The sequence below is a fragment of the Scardinius erythrophthalmus genome (assembly GCF_964197995.2).
Source record: "Scardinius erythrophthalmus genome assembly, chromosome: 17".
Lineage (NCBI taxonomy): Eukaryota > Metazoa > Chordata > Actinopteri > Cypriniformes > Leuciscidae > Scardinius > Scardinius erythrophthalmus.
The window spans coordinates 29135647-29155380 of NC_138237.1; the positions used below are offsets into that span (position 1 = coordinate 29135647).

At 36.6% G+C, this 19734-nt stretch overlaps 2 protein-coding genes across 6 annotated transcripts in view; one reads left to right on the plus strand and one right to left on the minus strand.

Moving 5' to 3' along the window:
* klf8 (Kruppel like factor 8) overlaps positions 1-10844 on the minus strand; it is a gene marked incomplete at its 5' end in the record, with an annotated part of 71609 nt that extends 60765 nt beyond the window's left edge. The window contains one exon of the mRNA XM_081390417.1: positions 10560-10844. Within this exon, the coding sequence (XP_081246543.1) occupies positions 10560-10844 (285 nt within the window). The remainder of the gene's footprint in view (positions 1-10559) is intronic.
* A 990-nt stretch (positions 10845-11834) lies between these two features.
* Positions 11835-18635, plus strand: rbm41 (RNA binding motif protein 41; the record flags this gene model as incomplete). Of its 5 annotated transcripts, none has more annotated exons than XM_081390422.1 (8): positions 11835-11906; positions 12531-12647; positions 13356-13557; positions 13681-13885; positions 13966-14450; positions 15045-15192; positions 17223-17274; positions 18325-18635. In XM_081390422.1, the coding sequence occupies 7 exons, from the start codon at positions 11899-11901 to the stop codon at positions 17228-17230; spliced, it is 1173 nt and encodes a 390-aa protein (XP_081246548.1). In that variant the 3' UTR covers positions 17231-17274; positions 18325-18635. The 5 variants fall into 5 exon arrangements, with proteins under 5 accessions (XP_081246548.1, XP_081246546.1, XP_081246549.1 ...); XM_081390423.1 differs by having other exon boundaries at positions 11849-11906; positions 13391-13557; XM_081390420.1 differs by lacking the exon at positions 17223-17274.
* Between the last annotated feature and the right edge of the window lie 1099 nt (positions 18636-19734).

The window sequence follows — 19734 nt, forward strand, 5'->3', positions numbered from 1 at the left end:
GATAACTCGCTTCCGTGTTCCAGCCTACAAATTTATGTCATATACCACTCTGTCTCAAGATTTTTCAAACTGGTGTGCAGAGGCCCACTAGGGGTCTTTAAAAAATATATTACCACTCACCGAACTTGGCACAGTTACCATTTCATTCTGCATCTACTTAATTTAAAACCAAAATATTTTTCAGATAAGATCTCTTTCTTTTGGCTTTAAATGAAAATATTATTTACTATTTATTAAATAGTATTTATTTTTAGGAAATGTCTTTTTTCATTTTATATTTTATTCTCACAAAATTTCTTTGAAGAGGATTAAGGAGTCTAGTTTATTGGTTATCAACTACGTTTCCCATAATCCTTTCAACCTACACTTCCTGTGATAACCGGAAGTCTCCGTACAACAGGAAACATGAAGCGGTAAGGGACAAATCTGAAAGTGACAGTTCAAAGAGTTTTTAAATAAATTACTCGCAAGTTGCAGGGTTGGTGTAGGGTAAAATATTGTCGACACTGCCCCATCCTTTAATATCAGCTTCTTTGCGAAGCCTGTATCGAATTGTGAGCGGTTCACAAATCAGACCGAGGGGGATGGCGTTATTTTAATGACAGGTCCATGTAATGCGCGAGCGCGAATCTCTCCGTGCTTTTGCACAGTAGAAAGCTCCTGCACCGATCCGAATAGACTTCCACGACTGGCCGATGAAAATGCAACATTTAAAATGGAACAATGGCAATAATGCAGTTATGTTTCCTATCAAATCAACATGAAATGCAATAGAAGATAATGTAAGTGATGAACAATAGGCTTATACCATAACACAATAAATGCTCTACTAGAATCACTGTAGCTGCTACATTTATTGGGAGTGTTTTTTTTTTTTTTTTTTTTTTTTTTTGTCATCCAGTGTTTGTTTTCAGGTCTGATTTTCAACCCACTTCATAGAGATGCTTGGATTAGCTCTAACGTCATCTAACTGCGGTTAAAAATAAATCATCTGCACCCAACCGTCACATTAAAATTATTTTAATTCTCAGTGTTAAAGGCAGGGTAGGTGATTTGCTCTAGAAACTTTTTTTGTTATCCTGGTTGAAAGTTTCTTCTCCACAAGTTAAGTGGTCTAAATGTATTTACCCATGTATATATACACACACACACACACACACACACACATATATATATATATATATATATATATATATATATATATATCGTCTGTGGAAGGCGTAGGACCATAAAATGTTTGTCCAATCATTCCACTCGGTCCGAATGCAACGATACAATGTCCTACCTGCCTGTCGACGTATGTATTTTAATACCTCCACACACCCTGCTCGCACAGACATCACCCCTTGAAGCTAAATGGTTATAGAGCTGGTAAGTCCTGCCCCTTCCGCAAAACCCCGCTGGACCTCAAAGTTGAAAAACCGTCAATGCAAGTGAATGGGAGAAAATAATTATTTTCTGGTCCCGTTTGAATTGTGCCATGAATGTGAACATATGTTGTCTGTGAATTTTTTATATAACTTTTCATGTTACGAGTTTGACAGTATATGGTATGATTCTTCGGCTAGCAGTTGTGGACAAGACATAACGAGAAAGACTACATGTCGCCTATGTGACGTCACCCCATAAAGTTGACTTACCCGTGGTTTTCGCCAACCTCAACGATTTTGTCCTCTCCCTGAAAGAAGGCGGTGAAGTGCACCAAAGACACAGACATGTTTAGCGGGATCCGTGAGCTAGTCCGTGTGCTAGTGGTGTTGACGTTTCAAACGCGTCGAGAGTTGTAGTCCACAAAGTGCTCTCACACAAAGTCTAACTGTATCAAACTTCTACCAGCTAAATTGTATCATTCTTTACACGAAAAGTTATATAAAAAATTCACAGACAACATATGTTCAAATTCATGGCACAATTCAAACGGGACCAGAAAATAATTATTTTCTCCCATTCACTTGCATTGACGGTTTTTCAACTTTGAGGTCCAGCGGGGTTTTGCGGAAGGGGCGGGACTTACCAGCTCTATAAAGAAAAACAAGTCAAAATCTCCAGCTTGGTTATATTCGATATCCGTTGGTTATGTCTTAAATGAACATAAACATTTAAGACATAAGTCGCATATGTATTAGTATTGGATCCGTGCAACCGGCCTTAAAGTGACAGCAGCTTAATATTCCTGCTGTCATCTGTTAGTTAATGTTAGTCAAACAACAAAAGACAAAGAGAAAATCACTCACTGCTCTTTAGTAGATTTAGTACGATAAAAGGTGCCATAGAATTCACTGATACAATATTTTAAATTGTTCTCTGATATCTACATAGAAGTTTTGTGGCTTAAGTAAAGGCAAAAATTCTCCAGACACGGTTTTACATGTCCATTTACAACCTTAGGATTTGTCCCTAGAAGGAAATGGGCTGGTATTACCTTATTTCGAATGGTCATGATGAATAATAATGTTGAGCTCTGCTCTGATTGGCTGTTTCACAGATTTGTAGTAGTACCCCAGAGTGCAGTCTGGAGGACACACCACCCCCATTTAATTGGTTTATAATACAGCAATCTTATTGGAATTTACGCTTCAAGCCTGCGCATGCACATTCCTTTGTATACGATTTTGTGAATGATTTGGCCTTATTAAAAAAATATTAAGTGCTAACTCTAATTGTGTCTTATTATCTGTTAGGGTTTAACATGGTAATTTTAGTTAGGATCTACTGGCTTTATTGTACTTAAGACACAGAATAGATGAAGTTATTGTTTAAAGGGGTGGTTGATTGCTATTTCACTTTTTTCATTTTAAATACTGTGTAATGTTGCTGTTGGTGCATGAACAGTATCTGCAAAGTTGCTGCGCTGAAAGTTCAACGTAAGCAGAGATATTGTCTTTTAAAAATCAGGAAGTTTAATGCCTACAAAAACGACTCGAATGGGACTACAACGAGATACTTCCCGGGTTTTATACGTAACTAACCCATACATTTACATCAACCCTCCCTCCGGAACATGTTCTGCTGTCGAAGAGGAGGAGTTATAGTGGAGAGCTGTAGCTGTCAGGTCTTCTGTGTTCAGGCTTCCTACAGACGCTGTAGTTCGTCAACAATGGTTAAAATTTAAGTTTGGTTATGTTCCTGACAATTACAATCGTAGTTTAGCTCTCTGTGCTGCGCATTTTACGGAAGACAGCTTCCAGAATCTACACGAGTTCAATGTCGGATTCAACAAGAAACTATTACTCCAACATGAAGCAGTTACAGCTTTAAAACCAGAGGCCACAACCTGCAAGTAAGATTTAATCATTTTAAATGTATTTGCCTGTATAATTTAAGACGTAATGTTTTAGTTTTATCAAGGATGTAAAAAAATGCCGGTGCTGGCTTTAGTATATGACAGATGCGTATAAACATTTTGGACCCGAATTTGTATATGTACAAATTTTGTAAACGTATTTTCTATGTATACTTTATGACGTAATTTTTTTATTTGATCAAGAACGCAAACCAATGCCAAAGCTGTTTGGTTATAGTAGCTAGTTAGTTCGATGTTATTTTGTGTGTATAAGAAACGTGTACAAACTTCAAAAAATTATCGCAACAGCGAACTTCAGCTGCTGTTATCACATGTACACCTAAAGAAAACGACAAACTGAGTAACCGGTAAGTTTTGTGAATAGTTAAACGGTTGTTCATTCTATCAATAAAACAATATCTTTAAAAAACGGTATTACTCAGTCATGTATTCAGTTATATTAAATGTTTAATCAGGGGGAAAGCGTATCTCAAAAGCTAACAAACAGCAGTAGCATTTTCAAGTAACAGCGTATGGGAATTCTTTAAGAAAATAATAATAATTAAAAAAAATTACCATTCAGAAACGTTTAGTAAGAGCCGTGTTTGCGGAGGTTCTGCTTGACTCTCTTCATCACCGTTCTCTGGGTCTGATTCTGGCTCAAACTGATGAGGCAATATTGACACCATTACATTTGACCGGGTCCGGAGCACATGCTACTGTCGCCCGTAAAGGTAATGGGCGTGAAGATTCCGGACGCAGTTTAGCCAATTACAACACACCGGCCGAACTAACCAATCTTAGCTCATTGCCTCTTTCTGAGGGAGTGGTTTCATAGAATCAGGAAGTCAACCGGTCGTTCGAATGACAGAGGAGGAAGCGGCTTACAATAAAGGTGAAATTTATGAAAAATAAGGCGTTTTCTAACAAACGAAACACAAAGACATGTTATATTGCAGCCCATAAACACAATCAAGCAAAGAAAAAAGGCAGTAAACCACCCCTTTAAAAAAAGAACGCTTGGTGACGGCACCTCAGTGTACTTCAGGCTAATAGAGCTATTTTACATTAGTGCATCATTCACTTGGCTTCTACATGTCAATCAGGATTGGTGGATCAGCACAAACTCAGGATTTTACACAAATGATGATAATTCACTGTATTAAATTAAGACTTAATTTAATACAGACAAACCCAAACGCAAGCAGTTGATTTCAAATTTCAATTTCAAAGCACAACCGTTTTTTTAAACGAGATTTGTTGTCCAATGCTTGCATTATTTGGTACAAAGTGCAAATAAAATGTTTAATGGCAAACTCATGTTTCCTTGTTTACCGGTTAATAAAATATGAGGGTCTATATATGGGTTCTGTAGCCTATAGGCCTTTGTTATAGTTTTTAAAGGTTCCTATTTTCTATTAGGCCTAAATAAGTGTCAGCCGGATAACATGACTATCTGTGACTGTTTTTTCGAGTATGGCTCTGTCTTACGTAAGATAGGGCGGAATTTCCTTATATGGGTCCTAAGGGCTCTTCTCCCGGAAGGGCGCGCGCGCACCCGTAGACCACCAGAGCGAGAGAGCGAAAGCAGTACCTCAGCGCTGTGCTCGCTGCAGTCACAGGACTTTGTTTGTTCCCTGCATTTCGACGATGACTGTTTTATAAACAAGGCCCAGTTCGACGCCGGATTTAGCAGTCCCAACGATAAAGGTTCACGGTCGTGCGTTGGAACCTCAGGTGGTTAGTAAAACTCATAAACAAACTGCTTCAAATGTCTCTGTGTTGTTAGCTATCAGCGCGTTAGCACCGCCCACACGGCACGCCTCCAGCCGCTCGTTTTTTTCCGGAAAGACTCGGTACAGCCTATCTTTCTTTTATAAATATAATAAAACTAAAGACTTTTTGGAGATACGAAGGATGCAATAATACTCTACAGGTACTCAAGATTAACATGAGATTGACTGAAACTGAGTGTTTCACCCCCCCTTTAAAATGTATTTATTTATCCACCCCTGCATTGTGTTCATGTTATAATCTGCGTATGTACGGGATAAAAATAGTTTCAAATATTAACACTCATAGCTGCATAACTATTAAAAAAAATCACTGCTGTAAATCTGTGCAATACAACCTGCAGTACTTCAAAAATGAATAAAAATACCCAGCAGAGAAGTGATATGAACATTTATTGCTTAAATACGCTCTTGAGCAAATAAAAAATAATATTTGCCATAGATTGACTTAATAACATATGTTTTAGTAAAAAAAAAAAAAAAAAAAAATATATATATATATATATATATATATATATATATATATATATATATATATATATATATATATATATATATATATATATTTGATGTTGTTGTTGTTGTTCACTTTCCAGCACTATAAGGGTTTTATTCCCATTGTACGCACAAAACCCAATTGCCAGGGCTTGTAGGCTATTTGGTTGCCTATTATTGTCTTATTTGTCACCGTGGTTTTGCTTTAAAGGGGTAGTGACATGGTTTTTGTTTTATTATGTTCCCTTAGGTGTAATTATAGTATTACTATAGTTTTTTTTTTTGGACAAAAAAAAATAATTAGTGACCTTTTCCCACCCTGTTTCTCATCCTCTGATTCAAACAGTTTGTTTTGGGGGTGTTTCCCCTTTAATAGTTAAGTGTTAACTGTTTAGCCCACAATCAAGCCCACTGTTATGATTGGCTAACGTCATTGGCTAAAAGTAGTTTTAAGATGAAATACATTACTTACAGTTTGCGGCGTCGTTGTTGTGCCCAGAATAGTCGGCACGGCCTGATCTTTTTTAATCCTGATAATTATTGTTGTGTTCTGATTCTGTTATTTCACATTGTAAACTGAATGTTCAAATAAAGCATTTTTTTTTATTTTTTTTTTGATCGTTACTGAAATCGCTATGGATCACTTAAAGGGGCCATCGGATGCCCATTTTCCACAAGGTGGTATGATTCTTTAGGGTCTTCATGTAAAGTTTGTAACATATACTTTGGTTAAAATTCCTCAATTGTGCTGTAAAACAACACCCTTTTTACCTTCTCAAAAACAGCTCTGTTCACAGCGACCCGTTTTGGTGCATGTCTCTTTAAATGATAATGAGCAACTGCTCAACCCACCCCTCTCTTCCATGGGGCGTGTGTCGACACAAGACAAGAAAAGTGCTGCCTTGGCAGAAAGTATACAAATGGCTGAGGGAGGAAATATGCTAATACGGGACAGTCCGTCAGCGGTCGTGGGCGTAGCATGAGCAAAATGACATCATATTGCTCAGAAAATCCAAACGGCTTGATTATTTAGAGTGTTTAGACTTTTTGAGGACAATAAATAAAGGAGTGAATGGATCTTTTTCAGTATATGGCTGTTGTGCCCACACACTGCAAAGACACATGTATATGCAAACACCATATAAAAGTGAATTTTGCATCCGATGACTCCTTTAATATTTCTGTAGTACGGCCAAAAAGCGTAGTAGATCATTCACAAACTCGTACATTAAGGAATGTGCATGCTCATGCCTCAAGCATCTACGCCAATAAGATTGCTGTATTATAAACTAATGAAATTGGTTGTGGGCGGGGCGACACGGGTTTACGCAGAAGCTGTGATGTACTATGAAATACAAACTTGCAAAATAATCATACTTCAGTTCTTAAACAAAAAAATATTTTGACAAATTGACTAGATGCACTGTCAAATGACAATCGTTTCAATTTAAGTGGTGAAGAAGGTCACGTTAGCTAGGAGCAACTAACCTAGTTAGCTCCTGAGTTATGTGTTGTTGATGAAATATAGGCTAAATTATAATACTACCAGACAAAAGGGATTGACATAGATGTATCTAGAGTTGTATTTTGTTGATTTATATGACAACACAGGCCAGAAATAATATTAACCTCTGTGTAAATAGATCGTCATACTATTTAGTTATCTATGCTCGTTACTTGGAGCTTGCTAGTTAGCTAAGGTTAACGTTATTACCATCTTATGTTCGATCTCGACAACAATGGGAAAATTAACGTTAATGTTGCTAGCTAACCAAGAAACTTTCGATTTAAACAGAAATGGCTTAAACAGTCAAGAAGTGGATAAAATCACTAACGTTACTTACTGCTTGCGGTAGGGGTTGTAATGGCGATATTGTTGGAATTGCCCCCTTCTTCAGTATCAAACGCTGAGCGAAGCCTGCTTGATATTGTCCCAGGTTAGAAAAACTGTCAGTGGTGAAATGGGCAGAGCAAACTAACAACTTTGAATTTAAATGTTGCGGTATCCTGTTGTAGATAAACATCAACCATGCCTGCTGACTGTTCTGTTCTGTGGGAAGGGTGTGAAAAGTGCTCACATCCCCTGCACAGCCTGGAACATAACATTTATATCTATGATCTGCTATTTTCCCTATTGTCCTTGCTTGCTTCTTTACAATACGTGCACAACTTGTGATGATTCGGTTGTGCAGGTCCATGTTAACACTGCCTGGCCAAGAACATGGGCTGGTATATGCAAATTCTGGGGGTGTAAATATTAATGATCCTGACTGCAATGTCACAGTTGCTGTTATGTTGGGATTCACCCGTTTTTCAGTGGTCTTTTGCAAACACAAGATTTACATATGAAGGAGGAAACAATGGTGTTTGAGGCTCACGGTATGTCAGTTCCATGTACAGAGCTCTTATTATTTAACTATGCCAAGGTAAATACAGTTTTCCATTCTATGGCACCAATATTTAATTTATACATAAAGGCCAAAATTAATGGAATGCATAGCTGATATAAGGATGACTAGTAATTTCCTACTACTTAATTCTGAAAGAACAGAGATTCTAATTATTGGACAAAAAACGTCCTCACGTAATAACCTAGAATACTGTCCCAACACTTGATGGCTGCTCTGTCAAGTCTTCGTCGTCGGTTAGGAACCTGGGTGTGCTCTTTGATAGCAATCTTTCATTTGAAAGTCACTAGTATTTTCTAGTATCGGTAAAACCGCATTTTTCTATCTTAAAATATATATCTAAATTATGTCATATGCTCTCAATGACAAATTCGGAACAATTAGTTAATGCTTTAATGACATCAAGGCTAGATTATTGTAATGCTCTACTGGGTGGTTGCCCTGCCCGCTTAATAAACAAACTACAGCTGGTCCAAAACGCAGCAGCTCGAGTTCTTACCAGAACCAGGAAGTATGACCATATTAGCCCAGTTCTGTCAACACTGCATTGGCTCCCTATTAAACTTTGTATACATTTTTAAATATTGCTGATTACTTACAAAGCGTTAAATGGTTTAGCTCCCCAGTACTTGAGCGAGATTAGGTCAGCTGGAACCGGGAACACTTCCCATAAATCCTGATGTACTCGCTACATCATAAGAAGAATGGCATCTACGCTAATATTAGTCTCTCTGTTTATCCCGAGGTTTACCGCAGTCTACAGGATCCAGTCCGTATCCAGATCTGATGAAAGACCTGTGCCTGGACATGACGACAACGCAGTCCTGAAGTGTCAACTAGTCTCTTCCCTGTGAAGGCCCCCTTCTCCTTCCCTTTACCTCTGTATAGATAAAACATTGTTAAAATAGTTCCGGTTCACGTGGCTACGCGGAAGCGATAAATAATTCTGTATTTTAAGGCCAGACAAGTAATTTGTTGAGGTCAATTTGTAAAGAAAGACTACACGCCTGCGCACATATATTCAAATGCACATTCCTATAGACTTAACACGTAATACGCATGTGGACGCCATCAGCGTTTTCACAGGTTTGCGTTTTTAAAGCTTGCGCAGAGATAACAAAAAAAAAAGTTTTTTTAAGGCTTGCACCTTGGAAACTATTTCAAGGTTTACGTTCTCGAGCCACCAGGCACTGTTGTTGTGCAAATGAGAGGGCCAGAGCATGTTAGCGGTTTTCTGTTAGAACGGTGTTGTGTTAGCTAAGTTAATAACTAATGATCTTTGCAACGGAAGTGAATCAATCAAAACTAACTTTAGCTGGACAATAACTGTATTCTAGAGCTGCTGTAAAGCCAAAACAATCTCTGTAACTTTAATTTCCTATCACTGTAAAGCTGCTTTGAAACAATCTATATTGTTAAAAGCGCTATATAAATGAAGGTGACTTGACTTGACAGTGTTTTTTACTATTGTTATTTATTTCACAGGAATGGTATATTTGTTAAGCTCTAAGCTGTTCCTAATCACCTCTAAGAGAGGGAATGGAATATGTTGCACATGTTGTTTGATGAATTTCCGCCACAAATACATCCTGGCTAATGTATTTGTTGAATACTGTTTCACACAGAATACTTTACTAATTGAATATACTTTAAATATATATATAAAAAAAAAAAATTTTTTTCCTTAATGGGAAGTCATGCATTGTCATGAATTGGTTTTTGACAGAAGGGGATTCTGTTTAAATTTAGATCATGCATAATGCTTTTTACAATGTATGTTGGTTTTTTTTTTTTTTTTTTTTTTTTTTTTTTACAATTCCTATTTGCTTTCTTTTGATATAAAATACAAACTCATTCTGCCCCAATGTATGAAATCGAAGCTACAAAAGCTAGTTTGCATAAACTTTTTAGTTATAACCCAATGTTTTATTCAATGTTTTAATGTTCAATATAGTTTAATGTTACCAAAAAAGTAACATTAAAATAATAAATGCAATTATACTCTATTATAGCCTGTATGGGCATTTAAAAGTAATGTTCAACAGGGTACTTAGTAGGTCTACTCTGTTTTTAAAGCAGCATCAAATATTTTAAATAAAGAATAAAATATTGCAACAAATGTGATACAGAAAAGAACAAGGCCAAAAAAACTTTCCGCTTTAATCACTAAAACAGTCCTTACAGTGTCTCAAAAACCTGTCAGTTGTGTTTTTTTTGTTTTTGTTTTTTTTTTCGTTTGAATACCATATGATTTTTTTTTTTTTTTAATGTAGTTTATAATTGATTTAGGGCTTCTATATAATCGTCATGTCAGTTAGGCTATCACTCACATGATCACTCAAACTTTTACCTTTTCCGTAGATTTTAACTACATTCCCCATAATCCTCTTCGCGTACACTCACTTCCTATTGAAACAGGAAGTTCTTGTACAATGGGAAACATGAAGGGATAAGGAGCAAAGCACTTTACAAGGTGTTTTATCGTTAGTGTACGTAGGGGTTGTGTATGCTGATTACACCTGTGATCACCTGCCAACTTCTTCACATGTAAAAAAAAAAAGAGTAAGAAATCTTACTTACGGGTTGCGGGTTTGGTGCCAGGTCAAATATAGTCGGCACTCTCCCTTCCTTCAGTAAGAGTTTACTTGCGTAGCCTGCATTAAACTGTGACAGGTTCACAAAAGAGTCCGGACTGAAATGCGCTGAACAGATCGTTAATGTCGGACTGTAACGATCGGGAATGTCGGTAAAGAGAAACTTCAGCCATTCGTTTCTGATGTTGGGATCTTTTGGGAGGCTGTGCAGAGACGCGGGCTCGATCCTACAGCCGGGAATGGCACAACGTTTGATGGATTTACCCCACATATAGAATCTAGATACACACAAATAACACCGGGTTCTTCCTCCTTTTTTTATTGTATTTATTATTATTTTTTTTAGAAACAATATAAATCTCCTTGTGGTTTCACCATGGGCGGCCCATTAGTGTGGGCGATCATTAATGTGCTCAGCTCATGGCTGTGACGTCAGTAGTACCACGACGGGTTCTTGAGTGAGGGGTCAGTTGCATAAACATAAACAATAATAAAAAGTTGCATAAACAAAGCCATTATGTGAAGCCAGTGTCTTAAGATCTAGTATGATCCACTTGCAGTTAGTTACTGGACAGACCGTCTTACTTTTTGTTATCAAATTTAGACCAATCTATGTTTTTATGTTATTGACACACAAAAAAAGTTATAAACAGCCTTGAAAAAAAAAAAAAAAGACAAACTTGTAACTTTTTCCATCTAAAAGCAATGTTATCTTTAAAGGGATGTTTAGCAAACCATATGTCATTTCCTATCGGTCTAGGTTTATTATAAGAATTAATGTTTGGCTGTTACCTAATAAATATGTCATTACAAATAAGATGGAAATTTCATTTTTAAAATATTGCACAAGTTTTTTCCATGCTAAGCACTTACCCCCCCCCCCCCACCCCCACCCCCCCCCCCACCATCCTGCGAACATTCATTATAGCCTAAATGAAAAACACAAAAGGGTGTATATGAAGAACATTTATTTAAAGGTTTATTTGCATATTTTCTGTTCATTTATCATTGCTTGTCTTTACATTTACATTTAATTTTCATTCCACACGTTCTTTTCATTTCATATTGCTTTTCTTTTACACTTTTTCTTTTCATTTTACATAACTTTACTATAGTCTTTTAGTGAGTTATTGTACAAATTTGTTGCAGACTTTGCATTCGCGGTATTTACATGAGGGTTTTGGTTTTTGGGCAGGAGTGCCCAATTTGCTCGACTGGTCCTTTGATTTAAACTACATTTCACATGATCCTTTCAACCGACGTTTCCTTCCTGTTGAAACAGGAAGTGTGGTTCTGGTGTATTTTTTACAGTCTATGGTGTAAACATGAAGCGGTAAGCGAAAGGCTATTTTTATGTTTTAAAGTTAATTAGGTCTGAAACTACGTGAACGTTGACCGCTTTATAATAAATATTCCCACAGAGCCATATTAAATATGAGCAGAGATCTCTTGTATTGATAAAGCAAGCCACATTGCTAGCTGATTGCTACATTTGTGAAGGGTTAATGATGAGAAAACGCGTATATCTGTTGGATGACCTGGCGTTTTCTGAGACAGGAAATATAACTAAAATTCACATATATATATATATATATATATATATATATATATATATATATATATATATATATATGTCAAGCATATTAAATCTTTAACATTTAAACATGAATAAAAAAAGTGATTGGACTTTCAGTTTTCTTCCTCATGAACGCAGGATTAAATAAAAGAAAAACGAATACAAAACAGAGATATTGTAATAAAACTATTCTACTTGCACATCATGATAGTGTTATCATGTACTGTCTTTATTTTATGCTGGTTAAAAGAACAAGAATAATTAGATTTGCAAAAAAAGAAAAGAAAAAAAATCAAGATGCATTTGAGGGGGGGGGAGAGTTTAAAGTAATGGTTTTTGAGGTGAAAAACAGTTGACAGAAATGTGTTTTGTGATTTTCAGGGTTACACATCATGCCTGTGATGATGTGCCCATCCCTGAAGAACAGGAGACAGAGGGCCAGAGACAACTACACAATCTGCTGCTACAGCAACTGGATACAGATGCAAACATTGAGCGGTCAGTTTCTCATAACTAAGCATGGCTTTATTACTGATTTTAATTGGGTACACACATATACAGCAGTAACTGACTTGATTGTTGGTGTAGAGCACTGCAGGGATGACGTATTTTTGTAGGCCAATATGTAAATAAGCATCATTCTGGTTCCCTCCATAGACTGTAAAAAAAAAAACACACCCACAAAAAAAAAAAAACACACCCACAATAATATTTTTCCATTGGCTTTTGGATTATCGTAGAAAATAAGCTCTGTGTCTGTGACCAACAAAAGTTAATGATTTTTACATATTTTATTCATCGTGATAATCTTCACAAATTGTATGAATTTGAAAATATAATCGCCAGAAGTAAAAATCTAAACATAGGCTATAAATGAACTGAACCCAAAAACCCATTGACATCAGGGCGTTGGAACTGGAAGTGCAAAAATGCGAACTCGTTTCTGGGTTTTGGCCTAAAAAAAGGCTGCTTCTCTTCAGCCCTCTATTGTTTATTTTACGTTTTTATTTTTAAATACACTTGTAAATATGTATTTTTTTATTAAAAAATAATTTATTTTATATTCAATTAAATCTATAATTGTATTATATTGTTTTTATTTCAATGATTAATAAATAAATATATTTATAATATATTTCATATTATTTGTTTGAATTGTATTTACATAATGTATGAAATATTTCCTCATGCACATCATTGTTGTAGGTGTGTCGCTAAGAAGAAATGCTTTGCTCCAGCAGCAGTATACAAGCCTTTTGGGGAACAGGCAGCCGGTGTGAAGAGTCTGTCCCAGTTCCAGGCTTTGCAGGACGGGGATCAGGAACTGGCCGCTCTTAGAGAGTTGGGCCTTACAGAAGCTGAAATAGAGCTGTGGAGATGCAGGGACCAGCCGGAGAGCTCTTGGAAGGTCGTTTTTCAGCTTTAACATTACGTGGATTCTGAACGGAATGATTTTGAACTGTAAGGAAAGTGAGAAATGTAAAGGCTGTAGGTCACTCAATGCAATGTCACTCAATTCACTATTTTACAGGACAGAGGGTTTTGTGTGGCACCAGAGGCAAGGAATATGCGCCTACAGGCCATCCGGGATAAAATGGTGGCACATGCGGAGCTGCTGTCCCGACCTCAGCGTTTCTCGAGCAGTCGGCCGCTTTCCCGTAGGGAGATGGAGATCGAAAAGGCTCTTTTCCATGGCACTGACCGCTGCAGCTTCCTCACTGCCCTTTACCATCGAGGTTAGAGGATAAAGTAATACTAAGCAGCACATGTAGGAGCTTTTTTTTGTTTTAATCATTGCTGTCTTTTCTATTCACAGAAGAAGAGTCACTGGTCAGCCAGCAGGGGGCGACATCTGCCATCACTATGGACCATTTCTATAAAGACTTTCTTGAAGGCCACAACAAACATGTTGCTAGTACTTCAGAGTTTTTTCCTCAACCAAAAATTGACACTAATATCCAATGTAAATCATCAAGCTCTAAAACTGACCAATCAACTAGTGCGGTCTGTGATTTCAGCCCATCCAAAGACCAACACGTATCCCAGGATTCAAGCTCTGTATTGGACGCTGTCCTCCAACCACAGTCTCATGAAAAAAGAGTTAAAACTATGAAAATGACAGTTAGTCAGTCCATTGGCTCACTGAGTGCAGCTTTTGTCCAAGGGCATGATGGGCCCCTTACAGTAAGTGGAAGGATAGAGGAAATTTCAGATGAAGAGATCAAGAACAATCGTGAGACAGAAGAGGATATATGGAATATTCCCAGATTTAAGAACTACCAAAGAGGAAATCCATCCAACGTAAGTGAGGATAATAGCAACATACCTGCTTTAGAAATGTTATAAAATGTTTACGAAAGAAATAATGAATTAGTACGAAATCTTTATAATATATTATAATATAATTTAAGTTGGGCTGTATTATATATTATATTATATTCAAATGTTTTGGGTTTTATGTTTTTTGGACAAAATCTCTTATACTCGCCAAGGATGCATTTATTTGATCAAAAATACAGCAAAACAGTAATATTGTGAAATGTTATTACAATTTAAAATAACCGTTTTCTATTTTAATATTAATTCAAATGTAAATTATTCCTGTAAATTATGAAAACAGTTGTACTGCTTAATTTTTTATGGAAACCGTGAAAAAAAAAAAGAAAAAACGAAAGTTCAAGAACAGCATTTATTTGAAATAGAAATCTTTGTAACAATGTTAAAAGTCTCCACTGCCACATTTGATCAATTTAACGCATCCTTGCTGATTAAAAGTATTCATTTCTTTAAAAAAAAAAAAAAAAAGCTTACTGACCCCAGACTTTTGAGTGGTAGTGCTCTCAATAAGATATTTCTATACATCTGAATACATTTGTTTCTCTCTTGTGTGTGTAGGTCCTGTGTGTGAAGAACATGAGTCCACGGGCAACAGTGGCTCAGCTGGTTTCTCTTTTTTCAAGGTTTCAGAAGGACGACAAACAGCCCATTCTGTACCGCCTGCTGACTGGCCGACTCAAGGGCCAGGCTTTCATTACGTTCTCTGGTACGAGAAAGACTCCATTGTGCTATATTATTTCCCATAACAAACAACCATACAGGCTTAAAGGTGCAGTATGTAATATAGACTAGAAGTCGACCGAATGATCAGTTTTGCCAATTAATAGACACTGATAACTGATTGCTGGAACCAATGGTTATCTGCAAAAATCCATAGCGATGGTTTTTCCAGGTTGCGTCCGTTACTGGAGCGACTGAGAAGGGTCTGCTGTCGTTATACAGAACGAGAGCGACCTCTAGAGGCGAAATAAAATATCACTGGTGCCTCATGGAGTTTGTTTTGACACGTAAGGCTGAGGGAGGGACATTTCCAATGCGGATTTTAAACAGTCAATGAAACGGTATATACAGTACACTACAGTACATGTTTTCATATCATTATAAAGTAATTCATTTGTTGACTAGATGCAGTATTAGTAGGGAATAGGGCTGCACGTTTTCAAGTTTTTCGTTAACCGAGGCCCTTAGCGGTTAATACTCGGTTAACCATAGTGTGCGCGCCGCAACCCCGAGATAGGTGTAATTTGCGGGTGGGACATGTCCCCACCACTATTTTCTAAGGTTGATATTGTCCCCACCACTTTTGAAACATCTCGCGGCACGAAAACCAATACAAATAAACAAAACATCTCCAGTTAACTAGCAGAGCATTCATTTCGTTCGTTTTTTTTTTTTTAGGCGATCTAGCACTGAAATGTTTTGTTTTTTAAATCAAGTGATCAAAGTGCTCGTTGCCGCTGCGATCGAGAAGGGTCTTGTAAAACGTGCTGAGGTAAAAAAAAAAAGGAATAAAAAGCTGTACGAGAATAGTCGGCCTTCACTGAAGAGCTATCTTCACAGGTAAGAAAAACAGTTTAATAATTATTATTAATTCGTGGCCACGAAATAATTCACCTAAATATTCACCAATTCACAAAAAATAGGTCTTTAGCATTCACTAATTAATAGTATCAAACTGTTTTTGGCCACGTTGTAATTTGTTCAATCAAAATGAGGGAGGGAATAAGTTGAACGTGTCCACGATTTATTAAAACGAGGGAACAAATAAGTCGTCGTAACAACTAATTATTTAGATCAGTGGACAGGGCGCATAAGAAGAACAAACAGTGAGAGAGCCCCGGCCGCGCGCGCGCACTCACCGCCTTCAAACAACACGAGCGCTGTATTGCTCTCTCTCCCTCGCGCATATCAACACAATAGTAAAAGGTCGGAAGACCGATTGTGTTTTATAGATTAGTAGTTTGTTCATATAATGTGTTTGATTAGCAAGTACATGTTTAGGAAATGCATAATACAAATTGTATGGGTGATGAAACTGTGCATGCGCGGGGTAAAACTGCTGGGGTAAAGCTGTGGCTCTGCAGACAGATATTATTGTGCTGCGATCAGTGGCGCGGATAGGCTACTATGTTTGTTTCTGGCTCGCGCACAGCCTTCACTCTCGGACGCGCGCTTTCTTTGCCCGCTTCATATTAGAAAACTGGTCTAGCGGTCTCTGGTGGTGCAAAAATGTATTACAACTAAATTCAATGCACGCCATTGACGCCACTTAACCGAGCAAAATGTTTCACTCGGTCACGCAATTTTTAACGGTTAATCGGTTAACCATGGACACCCCTAGTAGGGAAAGAACAGCAGTATATTTGCCTTCGAGGCTGAGAGAACACTAACATTAGCAGTACCTTGAGCGTCTGACCCAAATGTTTAATGTCACGATTGTTACCATCTATTTGCATTAGTTTATGGCTGATTGCTTTTATGCATTTGTTATAATGCATTGAAGTTATTGAAAGCTTGTCATGAGAAAGCAAACTGCATCGTCATGCAGCCGACAGACACATATAAACAAATCAGGAACACATTCAATTTCAGTTCTTTTTTTAATCGTCACTGTAAATACATATTTTGTTAATTTGATTAGATAATGAAGTGTTTTAAAATAGAGGCAAATAAAGTATGAAAGTATACATATAATATACATGTGTGTCTAATTTCAATGCTATGGTCTTTGTGTAGATATTTAAAGATGGCCATCTGTAAGCGTGACTGTTTGGATTTACATGAAATGGTAACACTTTACAATAAGAGTCCATTTGTAACATTGATAAAAGTGTTGTTCATTGTTAATTTCAACATTTACTAATACGTTTTTATATTTTATTGTTGTATCTCTTAAGTAAGGGTGTCCATTGTCAGGTATTAATGGACGACGGCGAGGCGTGAAAAGGTTGCCTCCGCCGAAGTCCATTAATACCTGACAATGGACACCTCAAAGGGCATTAACCCGCTTATACCATGGTCACTTGCCAAATAACACATTTTTAAAACATTAGTTTATATTTTAATTAGTTTTACAATCGAAATCTAAAGTTTTTACAAACAATAACTTGGTTTCGGAGATATTTAAATAGTCTGCTCAGCTCGTAGATCCCTTCAGTTTTGTTTTGATACAATAAATTTTAAACGGATACTTTGACTGCCTGTTGCTATGGTTACTCGCAGCTGATGTAGCCAGCGCATTTATTTATTAATTTCGAACGGTAAACAGTCAGTTTCACCAGAACTCCTTTACTAGGTGTCCTCTATCACTTTTTAATGGACACCCTGCAGCCAATCAGAATAGAGTATTCACCCAGACCATGGTATAACATTAGTTGATGCACCATGAACTAACATGAATGATCAAGGTATAATTAATATATTCATATTTTTTATATTTAAAAAGTTCAGTACATTTTCATGGTTCAGTACGGTTTTAAATTTTTGTAATAAAGTTCAGCACTATTTTATGTGTAATGTTTGTTTTCATTCAGAATCCATTTTAAAAACTATTGGTTGATTAATCGGTTATCTGCTAGTGTGGTCCAACCTAGTTATCGGTATCAGTAAAATCCACTATCGGTCGACCTCTAATATTGACAGCTAGTGGTTGAAATGAGAAGAAATTCATACTGGTTTGAAACAACTTGAGTGAGTAAATGATGGCAGAATTTTCATTTTTGGGTGAACTATCCCTTTAATGCAGAACTTCATATAACGCATCTGGGCACACAAGTACACAGTTGCTGGTACAGTATGCTATGTAACATCTGGATTAACTGCCTTCTGTGTTTCACAGATGTCAAAAGCGCCCAAGCTGCTCTAGACTTGTTAAATGGCTACAAGCTGCTTGAAAAGCCTCTGATCATTGAGTTTGGCAGAGAGATAAATAAAGAGACTGATGCACAGACTCATGGATCCTCTGTAGATCCCAACAGCCCTTCTTCAATACAAAAGATGAACAGTCCTGCAACGAGAAACCCACCTAAATGTATTTAAGTGGCTTTTTCATTCCGTTTTTGTAAATAATAAATTGTATATGCTGTTTATTTGGAAATAATGTCACATTGTGAATCTCTTAAATAAATCCCAAAACAAATGTCTTAAAGTATATTTGTAATTCTTTTGTTGACCAGCAGATCCCACTCTTTCTTCATTACTAAAGTCACCATAAACACAAAATAAACAATTCTTTAACAGTCACCAATAGAAGCAGAGTGACACTGTCTAGATACTACTATCTGCTGTTGCTATGTGTAGATGTTTTACTTTTGCTTCTCTAAAATATATGCAAGGTTATGCTCGCAGTCAATGAACCCTGCAAGTACAGGACTCTGCAAAAGAACCAATTACATTTCAGTGCCATGTTTGCTATGCTATCTTTCCCACATAGTTACACATTGAAATAAGGTTAAAATCAATGCACTCTAGTTTCATTTGGAGTGCTTTTACTGTAAAACACTTGTTTATATGATAACATCACCTTAGCATAAATGTGTAACACACAGGCTTCAGTATATTGTTTTGTACATGTCTGTAAGGATATATTTGGGTAGTTAATGAAACAAAAATAACCCCTTCTTTCATTTGAAGAACAACAAATAGTTAAGTAGGATAATCCACCCAATCACGAGCTGCGCCCACCCCAGGGAAATGCTAATTTACATGAAATTTACAAAGATCAAATCATTTTTTAAAAAGGCACTATATTCTTCTCTTCTTTATTCTTAGTAAAATAGGATGATGATCCAATTACTGCCAGCAATTTATGTAAAACATTAACAAAAATCATGTATACAATTTTTAAGACTTTTTACTTGGTTATTACTTACTACAATGGACATTTTTATTTTTTAAAAAATGAATCAATCACTATGCAAGACCATTTCAATTTAGGGAAAATGACGACCACTTACACGATCCAAGATATATATATATTCTTCACACAAATATGTAATTTTAACCTGAGTCTTGATGCTGAATTTAAAATGATTTTGCATTATTTTTTATCAAGAATTTCTATTATTCTACCCTGAGAAAATCATAGCCTAGGGTTCTCACTCTTAAATGCTAAATTTGATCATCCTTGTGCGAGGTACCTATGTCCCAAAACGTAAAAGAAAGCTATTTTCATCTATTCATCCATTCATCTAAAGAGTCAAAAATAAAAATGTGTAAAATATTATTTGGAATTAATTTGTGAACTATT